This window comes from Hoplias malabaricus, chromosome 14, assembly GCF_029633855.1.
Source record: "Hoplias malabaricus isolate fHopMal1 chromosome 14, fHopMal1.hap1, whole genome shotgun sequence".
Lineage (NCBI taxonomy): Eukaryota > Metazoa > Chordata > Actinopteri > Characiformes > Erythrinidae > Hoplias > Hoplias malabaricus.
In genome coordinates, this window is record NC_089813.1 from 23600672 (window position 1) to 23617609 (window position 16938).

The 16938-nt window shown below is 39.5% G+C and overlaps 1 protein-coding gene across 3 annotated transcripts in view; it reads right to left on the bottom strand.

The window, feature by feature from the left end:
* LOC136666160 (homeobox protein cut-like 2) overlaps positions 1-16938 on the bottom strand; it is a 220017-nt gene that overhangs the window by 118199 nt on the left and 84880 nt on the right. For all 3 annotated transcript variants that reach the window (XM_066644204.1, XM_066644205.1, XM_066644206.1), the window contains one exon: positions 4412-4522. In XM_066644204.1, the coding sequence (XP_066500301.1) occupies positions 4412-4522 (111 nt within the window). The remainder of the gene's footprint in view (positions 1-4411; positions 4523-16938) is intronic.

Here is a 16938-nt window from a genome sequence, read left to right on the forward strand (position 1 = left end):
GTCAAAAAATAAGTGATCAAATATATACTGTTGTATGTACATGTCAGTGAATAAATATGCACTACAACGCGCTCAACTTTTGTTCAGAATCAGCTTCTTATCACTGGTAAAGATGCGGCTTTCCCGCATGGTCCTTCATGGTCCTTTAAACAGCGTCCACAGAGTTCAATAGCGAAGCAGTGAAGTGCAGCGAAACAAGGCGAGTCATTGGATAAATGCTGAGCTTTGTCCCGCCCATCGGACGCTCAGCGTCTCTGGGGGTCTATGGGGCAGTGGGCTGGCCTCGGCTGGCCCGGACGCTCAGCTTCTGCATGATGATTGGATGATCTGTCTGAGGCTGAATCCCTTTTTGATTGACAGCGAAATGAGCGAATCAGCGATCCTTTGGTGTAAAGATTCGTGGGAGCATTAAAGTTTCATTCTGTTCTGAGTTGAACCAGAGATTTTCTTAATCCTCTTAGCGGCATTTTCTTTGTTAAAAACGACTAGTGACAAATCAAGCTTCTATTTCTGGTGTTTTTTTTTTTTGTAGCTGCTTGTGTTTGGAGACTGACTTCTATCACTCTTTCTGACTTATATCACAGTTTCTGTCCAGCGGGTGCTGCTGAGCCCCTCCACCGTCACAAAGCACTCACAGGCGGACACACTTCACATGGGCCAAGGCCGTTTAAGCTCTGCTGGCCATTGAGAGGACACTAGTCAAGTCCCTGGAAAAGACGCCTTATTGGTACGACAGGGTCACAGATCATTTTCTTGAGGGTAGAATTTACATATAAATAAACCGACACATTTTATGATGTAGGCCGAAATTGAGCTTCCTCTCCTTGAAAGACCAGCATCCGCCACTGGTTTATACTGAAATAAAAAGTCATAAGTGAAGAAAAATCTGTATTTTCAGAATTAATTTTTGAAGAACTGTGTTTCCTGCAGAGGATGTTTAACTATATTCTCAAAAAAAATAAAGAAAACTACAAGATATTATGAAAAGAGTATATAAAAAAATACTGTGTAAAAACTTCTAAGCAAAAAGATCAAAATCAAAACCACTTCAAAACAAAATCAAAATCCCTTCTAAACAAAAAGATCAAAATCAGCTAAGCTTAAAAACCTAAAACTAGCCAAAAAAGTAAAATGAAAATTAAAACCAAATACAAAACCACTGTAGGTGTGGAGGTGCTTAGACATAATTTTAAAATGTCTGACTGATATAGGTGAGTGGAAATTAAATGCAATAAAGCATGATGCTTGGTTTAATCAGTTTGAGTAGGTCAACTAAATAGTGATGACAAACCACATCCTCTTAGCCATCACAAAACCTGGTTCACATAACATGGGACACAGAACCATGCAGCATGGGGCCACAGATAACAGTGGCACCTCAACGCAATCACACTATCCCCTCAATCAATAACCTGCATTATCAAATCAGTCAATGACTTTTGCTCAAAGTTGCATTGATGGAATTTTCCCCATCAAAATCAATTACACAACGACCTTGGCATATCTGATGAATTTTGGCTCCGTAATTGTCTCTGAAAGACAAATAGTGTACGACTATAGACTGTAGTGATTTTGCCCTCCATGAAGACTCATTAAAGACCAGTGACCATTTGCTTAAAGCATCTTAAGCAGTTATGTTAATTGTGATGTTTAATGGAAAAATGAAAAGGATACATATCTTGAAATATTATTTTATTTAACTGTCTGAAACTAAAATGTTGAGACAGATTATTTATTTATTTTCACTTACTATGATTAATACTCTGTACTTTAGAACATTTTGCAGTCCCCAAATTGCAGATTCGAGAACCACTTTGGTGGAAATGTTTAACTGCCTGCAACACACAGAAGGATCAATCTGAGTGTTGTTGAAGGAGTTCTGAACTTGGCAAAGGACATGTAAACTGAGAATTTACAGGAATCGTCTTCTACTCGCCTCATATCCTCATAAGTGCAATGCTGATTTTGCTTAAGACTTCTAAAAAAAAATCCTCGCATACACAGTCCAACAAGCCAGACCTGTGATGTCCTTCTGACTCACCAATCCCACTTTTTTAAATTTTAACAAATAAAATAAATCTTACATACTGCAGCTTTAAGAAGTGGCAACATTCAAAGGCAACGTACGTGATTTTAATCAATAAACACTATTTATTAAACTCATGTCACATATTTGCTAGCTCTCCAGTCTGTTTGTGCGCTGAAAACTGGTCTAATGTGTTTACTAAATCTTAATGTCAGTAAACAAGGAAAAAACAAAGTGGCTTTGTCTGATGTAAGCTTCACAACACAGCAGAGATATGGCTGAGACAGACCTCCAGTCTTCCATAGGTGGGTAATCTTGACTTATTTTTGCTGTTTCAGATGATTTAGTTTGGAAATGACTCTAAATTCTGGAGACTACTAACTGCATGAAAGTAAACACAGACTAAAACTGATACAAAACAAAACCACTCAAGTCACAGATGAGTTTCTGTGGTAATGGAAACAGTGAATAAAATCTTACAGCCAAGTTAAACTTCAGCCACATACCAAAAAAAACAAAAAAACAAACACATAGCTTTTAAATGTAAACAAAGAAACAACGTTTCCCCACAACTGTAGACGTTCCCTTTAAGACCTCTCATATCCTCACATGCCCAGTCCAACGAGGCATATCTGTGATTTCCTTCTTACTTTAAGGACTGGCCACAGGAGTGGGAAATAATTCATTGCAATTTATTACTGTAATTAAGCATTATTGTGAAAGCTTTTTACTTTACCCAAGTATTATTGAAACTGAATACTTGTTCTCGTACTCAAATCATTACGTCCGACATCTCAAGGGCCATGAGACTTCTCTCTTTCTCTTTCCAATAAATTCTCACACATTTTTAAACATCCGATCATATCAGTGTAATATGAAATTGCCCACGACTATGCTAATTCATCTTTGAGCAAGGATCAGTACTGCTCATTAGACGCCACACTGCACTCAAGAGCCCTAGCTGTAGAGGAAAATGTGGAGTGAGGGATAATGTGGTGGTTATGACAAATTCACACTAGGTACAGTGCTGTGCAAAAGTCAGAGACCACCTTTCATTTATTCATTTTGCAGTAAAAGCTTCCTGACAGTTCAGACTTGTAGCAGCGAGTTGTCTTTTTTCACCTAAAAAACATGGACACTGGTGTTTTTCAGGTCCAAACAGAGAGTGAAGGTGCATTTTCTCTTGTTTTTTTCTGTCACCTTTTAATAAAGTTTTTAGCTACAGTTTTGGAAACTCCTGATTTTGCACTTAATTTGCACTTATTTTCTCATGCCTTTCTCCTTCTTTATGCAAGTGTAGTGTCATTTTATCTAACCACCTCAGAGTGTGATCAGAGTAAATTTAGAGTAAATATAACAAAAACAATATTATGAACTCTAAATTTAATGTGTTTAACATTTTCTTTTATGGACTTGAGAATGCTGAATTTAGATATACTTTTTGAGCATATTTTTGGCTCCACTTTTAAGTAAGAAAGATTCATAAAGTCTCCACACTTTCACTCAAGTACACTTTCTCAGAACTTTGTCCAGCCCTGTTCCAGACACTGGGCTTAAAAGTGTGCTTTAGTATAATAATATTGGAACTGATTATAGAGTGTATCCAAAAAAAAAAAAAAATCTGATCTTACACAAAAACGTTGTTGTAATCTACATCAGAGGGCTTGAATCTGTACCACAAGAACCGTAATTCAAGAGTATGCTAACGCTGTAAATCCTGATTGTCACTGATGACATTTGTGTCAAGTGGTTTGCAAATTAGGCTTTGCAGTTCCAGTTTGGAGAATTTGATGGGGGTTGAAGCTTTAAACGTCTTTAAGCACAGTCAGGGAAAAAAAAGGGTCTGCTAACGAGGAAAAATGTAAAATGTCAGCACGTGTATAATGAGAGGTGCGTGACATGCATTTTTTTCCTCCTCCTCCTCACCTTTACCTGAGAGGAATGGGTGACTTCAATAAGGATTAGACCTAGACAGGAAATGGGGGAATTAAAGGAGAGAGGGCCAAAGGCTGAGACAGGGAACAGTGGGGAGAGGGAGGAGTGGGTTACAAAAGTGTGCAAGCCTGTCCTCTTTTCCGAAAAAAAGTGATTTGACTGTTGGCCGATTGTAGAAGACTAAGGCTGGCCTTATGTAGTTTAAAACCTGGCCCTTTCTTTGTTAGAGAAGGAAAAGTGCTGCTCGGAACATCAATAAATTCCATACACCTGGCCCAGTGATTACCATATGCAGAGAATCAGGGCAGGGAGAGTTGGCATTTTTGGTGATGTGCATTAAAAAGGATTAAGGATTAAATAAATAAGGCTGGAAAAATGCCTTTTAAGGCCAAGTGACATACATACGCAAACAAACAAACAAACGTGCGCTGACGTGAGGCCTCGACTCACCTCCGGGACATTTTTCTTGAACTCACGGCTCAGCTCCACCAGGTGCTTATGGGAGTGTTCGCTCTCTTCCTGTCGCCCAGCCAGCTGCGCCGCCACTGAATTTAGCTCCCTCTATAGAGAGAGAGAGAGAGAGAGAGACTTTAGAGGGAGCTGCCAACAGTCATAAACACAGCTTAGTGCGTACATAAATAAATATACACTGCTGAATATTAACAGTGTAATCCTTCATGATCTGATAGAAGGCAACTGCTTACTGTAAGCTCCAGCCCCATAAATAATTAAACCAAAATAAATCCATTGCCTACAGTAGCAGAAGGCCTTTTAGATAATCAGTATCTGAAATAATCAATACCTCTGCAACGGTCATGGGACTAGAGTGGAGGTGGGGAAGTGGGGGGGGGGCAACACAGGAGAGAGAGAAAGAGTGACTGTGTGTGTGTGCCTGTGTGTGTGAGGGAGAGAGGGAGAGAGAGAGAGAGAGAGAGAGAGAGAGAGAGAGGGAGAGAACAAAGCATCACAGTCTTGATAAAATGGCGCACCCTGAGCCATACCACCAGAAGACACACGATCATCAAACCCCTAACACCCCCACACCAGAGCAAGCCACTCCATACAGGAGTGCTGCAAAAACACGGCCCATCTGCAAAACAGCAGCATGTCCTCTCCAAGGAAACAAACATCACTTCCGTTCCCTCCAGACTGTCCTCACTCCAGCCGACACTCCTGGTTATCTGACTGAATCCCTTATGGCGATCGCCAAATCCAGCAGCTATGATCAATCATCCCATTTCCTCCATTTGTTCCCACTGAGCCAGCAGACCACTTTTCAAATCTTGCTCTCTGCTAAAGCATCAAACCATTTTATTTTGTTCCCTCATACTATCAAAGGTCTTTCCACTCAAACACTAGTGAAGAATGGTGGGGGGGGGTCTGAAAAAAAGAAAGGAGGGAGAAGGAGGAGGGCTTTTCAATTACTGTACCAAATTCATATATGACATGGAAAATTAAATTCAGTAGGTTTTAATTAATCTGCAGTCTTACTTAAAGGCAATTTAGAAAATTATCTAATAGCAGAAAAAGAAATCCTGAGGACAATATATATATATATATATATATATATATATATATATATATATATATATATATATATATATATATATATATATATATATAGTAGCTGCAGATCCAACTAACTGTGCCCACTGCTATTAGGATATTTAAAGTGTCTTGTTGATAAAATTAGGTTTCAGAGTCCCACTATTTGGAAAGGTGGGCTTTACTCTGTTTAACACGAGAATGAATGAAACTCTCAAGACAATCGGAATGTCTACAATTAGGCAAAGGGACCTGATGATACACAGTTTTAGATTCCAAGCGTTGTTCCCAAACACAAGAATGGAAGCAAGTCAGAATGTTAATCTTTAATACAAAGCGAGGATTCAGAGGTAGCACATACAGGACAAGAAAGTAAAAATCCTTCCTAGAATTTTCTGTTTCAATGGCCCTAGGTATGACACGAGGGCTTGGACAAAATATCGATACAGCGATATGTTGATATATCATATCACTTTCTTTTATGATACATTACTGAGACACTGGTAACACATATCAATCGTTTTTTATTAAAACACAAAAAGGTGCTCAAAACAGACTCCCCCTCCAGTTTGACTTACGAGAGTTGCCACTTCATGACTCCACATGGTGGCACTAATCAAATCAACAGGGTAAAGTTTGGTGAAGGACAAAAAAGAACTCGTTTAAGTCAAAAGTCTGGGTCCACCTGTGTCCTAGTGTCTAAAAAACTACATGTTAAACACAAAATATATGACCAAAAGTGCTCCTCTTTGAACTGTGGACAGATATGATAAAAACTGACTTTCTTGGATGTTTTTGGCATGTTTTAGTAAAAATCTTAAAAATAATAATAATAATTTGCATCTCCAGAAGGTCTTACTGTCTTTTATGCAATTTATAGATTAAAAAAAAAACCTACTGGTCAGAAAATAAATAATTACAAATCAAGATCTGGCAGGGGTTTTAATAATTTGTGCTTAACTGCACATGATGAACTAAATGTGGAGCACAGTGGGGCATTAAACCTCAATGACTCAATTGAGACGTTCCCCAAATTGGCAGTAAAGAATCCCTAAAAAATACCCACTCGGACTTAGGCAAAGTATTAAGCTCCAGTGCTTTTTTTTATTAAATGAAACCTATATGATTCCGTTAAGCCATAATTGTTGAGGGACTTAAGAGAGTTTTTGGCCTGGGATGGCTGATTTAACCTCTATTAGAATTAAGCAAACTAAGAGCAGCTAATCTAGCTGACTGACGTACACTGTGTGGGTGAGGGGCTGTCAGGATGGCAGACATAGTCAAGGCCTGTAATTGTCTACTGCATTTAAAAAAAAATCATGAAGGGCCATTTTAATCTTTATGTTCGCAACGTTCGAAGAGTCATGTGGTTGTCATCTCAACACTGATGGCAGGAAGGCAGCCTTTTAAGTGAGGATGCCAGGCAGATGACTGGATATCTTTGCAGTGGTCTGGAAGAGAGTACACTTCTCAGAAACACCTCCCCTCCAGAAAAAAAACCCATGTTTTTCACATGGAAAATACATGTGTTTTATCACACAATCACTGCTTCCTCTCTCTTCACTCTTCACTCTCAGACTGGAGTTACATGCTGCAGCCTTGCCTTGGAGACACTTTTTCAGTGACTTCTAGTTGAGTGAGGAGATAAGACCATGAGGAGATTTGGCTAATACTAAAAATATATCTTGCGCATTGTTAAGATGGCAAATCATAGAAAAATGCGCTTAACTTTTATCACAGATATCAGTCAATAGTGCGGTGAAAGATGATTCTCCTCTTTGTTCACAAATACTTGTAGTATCTGAGGCATCCCAACTGGCATCTTTACTCTCAGTCTGCTCAACAGAGAGCAGCTAAGTGCAGGAGCTGAAAATAAACCTGCTTCTCTCTCACCTTTGGAGAACAAACTCCTCTCTTTTCTGTTTTTTTTCCTCCCCCCCTTTGTTCCTTTCACTTTGGCTCAGACAGGCGTCAGACCCACCTGATGCTGCACTGTTTGCTGAAAGCTCTTCTTCCCTCGCTGTTCTCCATTTACCCATCATGCACTAAAGCTGTGGAGCTGCCTGTTAGCGGCAATGTGTGTGGCGTGTGATGATGTGCGTTAGTCAGAAGTTCTTTGCACAGCCTCGACAATTACCACATACACGCGAGAGCTGAGAGTTTCTGCGTGACACTGCGGACGATAATCAAAGGCTGCTTGCGGTCCACACCTATTAAAGCACTTTAAAGTTCTTCCGTCTGCGACAGTCTCTTGATTTCAGATCACTCCCTGGTCAAGAAACCACTGCTCGTCAGGACGCATCTCCTCAGATCTAGGCACAATTCTAGACAGGCACAGCAGACAACAAGTCAGATCTAATGAACAACAATAGGGGGAAAAGGCTTAAGGCATGTCATTTAAAAAAAAATAAAAAAAAGCAGACAACCAGTCAATGCTAGTTGTTTTTATAAGGTGTGTAAAAAGGTATTGGTTGGCTGCATTTTGGATATGGTGGTAGCCAGTCAGGTCAATAGAGAGGCCCCTGTCATTAAGCCTATGCCAGTCAAACATCCGGCCATAATTGATGAATTTCCCCCTGGGAAGTGCTGCCGCTCTGGGTGTAGGAGGAGCCTTAGAGGGCGGTGCTAAACCCAGCCTGCTGAGGCCAGCATCTGTCATCCCGCCTGACAGACGGCCTAATGCTGCAGATTGATTGGCTGAGGTAGTTACGCCCTCCAAACTCTATGGTGCAGCCCTTTTGAATATGCAAAAATGGAGCCAAGGGTGAACAAAATGGCTTCAGAGTGGGGGGTACTGTTAAGAGTTCTTCAGCATGCCATTGAATAGGTGACATCGGTGGTGGTCTCTATCCAGTAATCCAGGCTTGTTCTAAAGAAGAAACGACCGCATGTCAAAGGACATGAGAGGCTACTTAAAACCGAATGAAAAAGGTTTGTATACTGTCAGATATAATAATCAGGCCAACTATCACCCTCTATACCTTTAACACCATGAGGCACACAGTCGATCTGTATTGCAAAAATCCACACAGTGTGGCAATAACCTTCAGATGTACTATAGTGCCGGATAATCTTTACAATTGATTGCCACAAAATATGTGGCACGAGAAGCTGATGACAACAGAAAAAGGGGGGGAGTTGTTGACATCTGGAACAGCAGACAGCACTTGGTTCCACCCAGTGAGCAGGAGTAGTCACACCAGCATAAATGAACCACAAAAAAAAAAAAAAAAAAAAAAAAAAAAAAAAAGAGTGTGGGTGGTAACAACAAAAAGGGAAAAAAAATGCAGATGGAGGTATTATTTTTCTTTTTGTATCCCATCTAATTGCAATCATAGGCAGATGTCTGAAAGTGTGACAGCATCAGCAGAATTGCTGCTGAGAGCACAGAATCTTTGTCTAAAAATAATCAGACGTTCTGGGCTCTGCTGTTTGTTATAATGGTAATCGATGCTGGAGGCTTTGAATTCCATCAATTTATAGATCCACTCTGTTCTGCCTGGTGACTGCACTGCCTCTAAACCCCTGCTGCACACACACACACACACTCACTCACTCACTCACAAAAGGTATACACGTTTACAAAAGAACATAAGTCCACACAAACAGGGTCACTATCTATACATGTATGAAACCCAGATGGCACATGCGGCTTCCATATGTGCAGACGTAGGATTATTACCCGTGTCTATACGTGTATACAAGAATCCTTAGATTTGAACACAGTCCTACACATCAAGGAAACCCAACAAAGAAAACCTGACCACGGACCCACGCACATACACAGGCTCCTGGTGAGGTAGAGGAGAAGGGCCTAGTGTGCGATTAAGATAAGTGTAGTTCCTTTTCATATGTTTCTTATCTCCTCCATTTCTCTGTAAGGCAGAAGATTGTCCTTAGCCGTTTCAGATTAGTGCCGCTGCTCAGACGCCACATTCGAGAGGGGGGGATCGATCAATAAATCAAATCAACACAATCAATAGGCCCGATCGCTGCAGTCTAGTCTGGCCCACACGTTATTACTGGCACCGACCACGCCCCCAGCCTTGTCCCCAAAGGCCTGACATTGATGAGGGGAGGCGGGAAATGGGGTGAAAAAAATAAATAAATACAACAACCCCACATTTGGGGGGATCCAGCAGAAGAGGCTGCTGCTGGCTAGTGGCCATGGCTGAGATTTAAGGTGATCTGCTCTGGCTGGGACAGGAGAGAGTAGTCTCACCAAGCGCGACTGTGGGCAGGTGAATTCAAAATAAAGAATGTTACCTGTCCATGGAGCTCAAGAGTTAAAAAATACCTTGGACGTATCCTGTTAGAGGACTAGTGAAACACACATTACAGAAATAATGGTGTCACGAATTAGGCTTCAAATATTTTAACATATTTGACGTAATATACACTTCCATTATTGTTAGTAAGTTTGGACGATAGGGGCAACATTTATCACAATATATTTCTTCATTTTGGTCGATCCGATATAATTGTGACATCGATGTGAACACTACAAAAGCCACATAAAAGTAGCCAAGAACAAACAAAAAACATGACATCACCATCAAACATAAACCTCCTGGCTTTGTCAATATTAAGATTTTTAAACTAAATTTAAAGCTGAGTGAAATAAGCTGACGGGAGTGCCCTGTAATGAATGTCAGTCAGTGATGGATGCTGTAAATAATGTAAACTGAAATATTGAAAGTGTTTTTTTTTTTTTTTTTTAAATTATTGTCCAGCCCTGATTGTTAGCTATATTAGCCTTTTATCTTGGTGTAAAGCTACAGACGCAAACCTCAAACACCACGTGTGTCTTGCCAGACAGGTGCTGGGAAAATGGTGTAAATTAGATTTCTCGCCGAATTGTTCCTTCAAATTACTGTACACTGTGAAATGCTTGAGGATATCATTTGAGATCATTAATACTGCAGGTAGGCAAAATCATTAAAATAGGAAACACACTTTATGCCCAAAAGTTTGTAGACTGCCCTTGTAATTAGTGAATTCAGTTGCTTTATTGGCTCTGTGATGGACTGGCGCTCTGTCCAGGGTTTGTTCCTACCTTGTGCCCAGTGACTACCAGGTTACACTAGGCCTGTCACAACAATTACAATATCAGCTTGTACAATATATGGACATTTCCTCAATTTTTTTGCTGACCTCAGTATTGTACACTGTGTTTAATGGCATTTTGTTTACATAAGAATAATTTTCGCCAGTATTTAGCCACTCCCTTTGTTAAGTCCTCAGGTTTTCTTTGGTCCCTCTGTTCTGGAGCTGTTTTGTGGATTTGTTTGAAAACAGTGGTCTTATTTTATTTATATTTTATTTATTTACGATATTTAAACATTTTTAATATTCCAGTTCCAAAGTATTTTTTATAACTACATTTTTTATTCTTGACAACTCTGTTATTCACTGCTCTTTAAAGGGGTGTAGCTGCATTATTACGCGATTCTATATCACGTATATATCATATATTACATATGATTCTTATATGATTTATATATCAATGGCGTAAAATGGTCTTAAAATGACAATAACGTAATTTATAGCAAATATTTCTGGGACAATATATTGATCACAAAAACAAATTGTCTAATGTGACAGGCCTAGGTTACACTGCAACCCTGAACAGGATAAAGAGGTTACAGAAAATGAACAAAAATATGAACGAATGAGTGAGTTAAGTTAATGTGAAGCCATTGTGGACACAAGTGTACACATTGAACTGTACAATGAGAAATGGGATGCTCTGAAGCTTCAGGTCACAATCATCAATGCCAAGGATGGGCTAGGTCAGTTTAAACCCCCAGCACCGGCTGTGGAAAGGTGGAAATGCATTATGTGTATAGTATCGTAATGAAGATTTATACATTAGGTAGCAATTGTAGAGGTATTTTAGATTCAAAACTAATCATTCTACATCAGTAGTTGGCTTATGTAGTAATAGTTCATTTCAGAAAAGTTGTGAGATGAGCAGATATCTGAAATGTATGGCCTTGCAAGCTGCTGACTATGCAAAACTGTCCATAAGCTTGAGTGTGTGAGCGATTTTGGGATACCCTGTGGTGGACTGGGACCCTGTCGAGCGGGCCTGGTCTGGCCTTGCACACAGTGATTCCTGGTAAGCTCCAGCCCGATCTGACCTGACCCTAATTGGGATTAAAGCAGTTACGTAAATGAGGAAAAAAAAATCAATGGATGAATGAAAGATATAACATGAGTAAAGACAAGCCAGGCCTGATTCATTTTGACCAATATAAATTAACCCAGAAATCATCAAGTTCTCACCTCAACCACATTATATTTGGCTAAAAGACATACTGTAGCCTTCAGTATCAGTATTATCAAAGGACAATATGTAATTTTACAATTCACAAATGATACATGAGCTTATGCCTTTTAGAATACACTAGATATCATTCCCTTACAATAGAAATCCAAGAAAGATTTAAAGCGAACCCTACAATGAGACTGTGCCAATAAACGCACAATTACCTGTTAAACAAAAAGCACCACGAGGAGCACACTGTATATCACCAGGCATAATGCGTTAATAGCAGCATGGTGTGCTGATTTAGCGACCACCACCTCAGGAAAATCTCATTTTGACACCCTTCTAAAGCTGCCGGCAGAACCTGGGAAATGATCCCGAATAATTAATCCCCAGTCACTCAGACGGCACTCTCCACAGACAACGGCGGGATCCGAAAACGAGGATCAGCAGCACGTGAGCGTTACAATGATCAACGAAGGTGTGACTAGCGTTGTCAGGAATTAGCTGTCACGCTGCACTTCATTTAGGAGTTTTAGCACCTTGCACGCTGCAATCCATCAACACCTCATCTAAAACACACATCCCTCTGTTCCTTATGGTTTCATTAAGAAAGTTTTAGAAAGAGATGAGAAAAACATTTTTCCACCCCCCTCCTCGTCGCCGCAGCAGAGAACTGTGCTTGGCCTGCTGGGAGTGTGTGTAGGATGTGGAGTGAATTCCCTATGAACACTGCAGGGGGTTTTAAACAAATATACAGTGCAGTCTGTAAGTAATTGAACAGTGACAATATTCTTGTTTTGGAGCTGTACTCCCGCGCATTGGATTTAATATGAAACAACCAATATGTGGTTAGAGTGCAAACTTCAGCTTTAAAGCTAGTGTTTACAGCTATATGGTGGAGATGGAAGCTCTTGACTATATAGATTGATAATAAGTGTGTAAAAATAGAGTACATTAAGGTTACAAATTGCATTTACCTGAGTCTACCCGGAATCACTGGGCGCAAGGCGGGAATACGCACTGGAAGGGGGTGCCAGTCCATCACAGGGCAACACACACTAATACACTCACTCACACCTCAGGACACTTTTGAGTCAATCCACCTACCAACATGTGTTTTTGGACCGTGGGAGGAAACTGGAGCACCCGGAGGAAACCCACGCGTACACGGGGAGAACACACAAAACTCCTCAAAGACAGTCACCCGGAGCGGGACTCGAACACACCCTGGAGCTGTGTGACAATGACACAAATTGTGCCACCGCACCTACTTTCTACTTAGTTTCTGAGCTGTTATGTCATTAAAGGATCAGCTACCGTATGAGGTAGACATACTCGCATCAAATTAAACCATAAATAATGTAGTAATCTGTGCCTAATCAAAACCAGGGCCTGAAGCCTACGCAGAAAGCAGAAGCTTTAGGCACTGCGCTGACTACTTTCCCTCATGTGAAATGCAATAATAACATGTAGTTTCACTGTAACCATTATACTGCACTCACTTGATCATATATATATATATATATATATATATATATATATATATATATATATATATATATCTTTTTCATTCATTCATTCATTATCTGTAATCGCTTATCTAGTTCAGGGTCGCGGTGGGTCCAGAGCCTACTTGGAATCTTTGGGTGCAAGGTGGGAATACACCCTGGAGGGGGTGCCAGTCCTTCACAGGGCAACACACACTCACACCTACGGACACTTTTGAGCCGCCAATCCACCTACCCATGTGTGTTTTTTTGGACCGTGAATTGAAAGCCACGTTTTAGCTGGGCACAAGACGGGAACACAACCTGGAGAGGGCGTCTGTCCATCACAGTGCATCACGCACTCACACATTTACATCTACGGACACTTTAGAGTTCAATCCACCGACCAACCTGAGGCAGGGCTTGAACCTCAGAACCCTGGAGCTGTGTGAAAGCAATAATAAACATATTATTACTTACTTACTTACCAACCTATAAATCATTATCCACTGGGGTTTATTTATTATTATATATTATATATTTTATACATTTTTATATGTATATTTAGTATTTTCAACATTTGTTTCAGCAGTTACTTGATACTTTTAGGGCTGAAATATATGAATAAAACAATTGTAATGTAAAATTAAACTGCTACATACAGTCAGGGGTGGACTGGCAATCTGTGCATTCAGGAAAAGTCCAGAACGGCCATCCGGTCTACAGCCATCTGCCCTGTTCAATAACCAAAACAAACAACTAACAACAACTGATGGCGCTAATACAATAATTTGTTCATTTGTCAAGCATAAATTCTATAGTCCTAAAATCAACAAAGAAGAGCGAGTGAATTGTTAGTTTCAACAGAAATATGACAAACAGAAAATGTAAGGAGAAAGGTGGATGGGGAAAGTTAAAAAAAAAGAAATCCAAGTCTCTTGAAAATGATGCATTAAAATGTAAAAAGTTCAAAGAGCTTTTTTGCTGCAGTGCAACTGCCAGCAGCAGCAGTAATGTCTTATGGTGCTTTTCCACTGCATGGAACATACACAACTGTACTCGACTCGGCACGGCTCTTTCGCTTTTCCACTGGCCAAATCTGGTACCCTGCAGAGCGCTGATTGGCCAGAGCAAATCGTCATTCCTTCGTGACAATAATACAGACCTCAGACCTCCAGGGCCAGACCTTAGACTACGACGTTGACCAAAGCACTGAATCACAAAGCGAGATTGAGAACCAGGTGGAAATTTAACCGGATGCGCAACCACATGTTGGTGGTCATGATGAGGGACAGTCAGCAAGGGAAATTTTACCGGAGGAAGAGGTACTGGTAAGTGAGAAGGACATAAAACAGTAGGTTACATTTAGGCTACTCATTGCCTCCTCTCATGGTCAGCTCATAGTAACTGGATTTGTGTCGTGATGATGAGAAATATCATGTGGTTTTTACTGCTGTCAAAACGAACACATAACTACAAACTAATCTGACAATAGCATTATAATAAATAAATAAGCAAGCATGCTAAATGACCACAATTTAATCTCGTTATGCGCAGCAAGTTCATTTCTGCATAACTTACTGCAGAACAATAATTGTATGAAACCTGGGGATGACCAAAGTGACTGAAACCAGTATATTAAACGTGTCACTGCACACATTTTTGGTTAGAGATTCACACTTTAGGGGGTGCAAGTAATGTTTAGGAGTTCTTGATTGTTAGTCGTTCTTAGTTAATCTGTATGGGTTTCTTCAATTATTTTAAAATAATGGCGATAAGATATGCACTTTTTACCAGCACCCCCTCCCCACTCCACCCGTCTCAGCTGGTGGGCCTATTTGGGGAAAAAGTCCAGGGCTGTTTATTTGGTCCCAGTCCATCCCTGCATACAGTGAACTGGATACCTTTTAGGGAGTGTTAAAAACAACCTGCTGAATCAATAATATGACACTATTACACCTATAGTACTTTGACTGTAATTGGTATGGCTGGCCTGAGCATGCTTCAAACACTTGGAATACTGGAATGCTTGTTCTGAAAAACACTCTTAAAAAAATACCATTTGTATTTAACTTTAATTTGTATTTAACTACAATGATAATAATTCATTACTTCAAGATTTGTCCAACAGGCATCCACAATATCAGGCTGAAACCGAGCTGCTCAATACCTGTTCCCGCCTTCTTCAACAACAGTTTTACCAATTATCAAATTGGTAAAATACCAATTAACAAATACCAATTAGGAATGACCATTTTAATTTATTACTAATTTAATTTATCTCTATCAAATAATCAAATATATACAGTAAAACCAGGTATTGAATGATAACAAAAATAAAAAAAAAAATGTGGACTGCCACGAGGAGAGATTTGAAAAAATTTAAACCAACACATTCACACACAGAATATCACACTTATTGGAATAATGTTGGTTATTTGGTTTTATGCTAATTTTGGGCAATTTTTGTTTATTTGTTTTTAGCAAATAAACACTTATGGTTTAGAAAAATAGCTTCTTAAATCTCAATCTCTGGTGCCTAAAACATATGCACAGTAATGTAAATATATATGAAGAGAATTAAAAAAATAATAAAATATATAAATAAATAAAACAGGTCTGAGGTCCAAAAAGTACTACTATATGATACTGGGGAGCTGTTTTTTGCTGTGTGTTTACATTAAGAAGCTCTGTGTCTTTTAAGGTGAACAGTACAGTCGAGAAAAAAAATTATGTGAGCAGAAATAGAGCAACATATACATTTCTTTATAAGCTTTTCAAAGTTTGAACTTCTCTCTGCAGTCTAAATGCCTCCAGATACCTTTTCAAGTGGCTCAGTAAGTGATGCATACCATTTTCTTTGTTTTCACATTTACAGAGTTAGGTATGTGCTCAAACACCTGAGAACTCTCCAGCATGCACACTGACCAGAGAGCTAGCAAATGGTAAGGAAATACACTCAGCACAAACAAAAGTGCTTACAAAATTGTGAACATCTCCTTTACTGTAGCCTTCTGTATTTTAAACACATGCTCAGTGGTGTTTTGATTCAGTGATTGCATTATCGAGCCAAAATATTCCTAAACCTGAAAAATAGTGCTCGTTTGTTTGTATAATTTGGAGCAATGTGAAGCATTGATCTGATATCTGAGGAATCTGATCAAAGTGTGGCCTTAAACATACCCCTGTACTAGTGATCGACCTATTTGGGTTTTTTGATGGCCGATGCAGATTTTTAGACAGCAGTAGTGGCCGATGGCCGATAAGTAAAGCCGATATTCCCATTCCTCAAGCGGTGAATAAACTAGAGGCATTATCACAATTTATTTTTACAGAAAACCCTTCAAATTTTAAAAGAAACCATTTAGAGGTCCTGAAATATATATGAAGTGGTCAAAAGCTTATGAAAACCACAAAAAAATGTAGGCTCCTTGTCTATTTTTGAAAAAATAAACTGAAGAGTTCATGAGTCCCATTAGTTTTTTCTTTTTACAATTGTGTCTCCAGGGGTCTACTTTCATCAGGTAAAATTTGGAGTTGATACCTCCTACTGATTTGAAGTTATTCATGCTGGAGTAGACAGTGGACAGATGGCCTCTCCAAGAGTCTGTTTAGACCCCAAGCTCTCCATAAGGAAAATGATTACTTTTACTGCAAAAATACAGTGTATA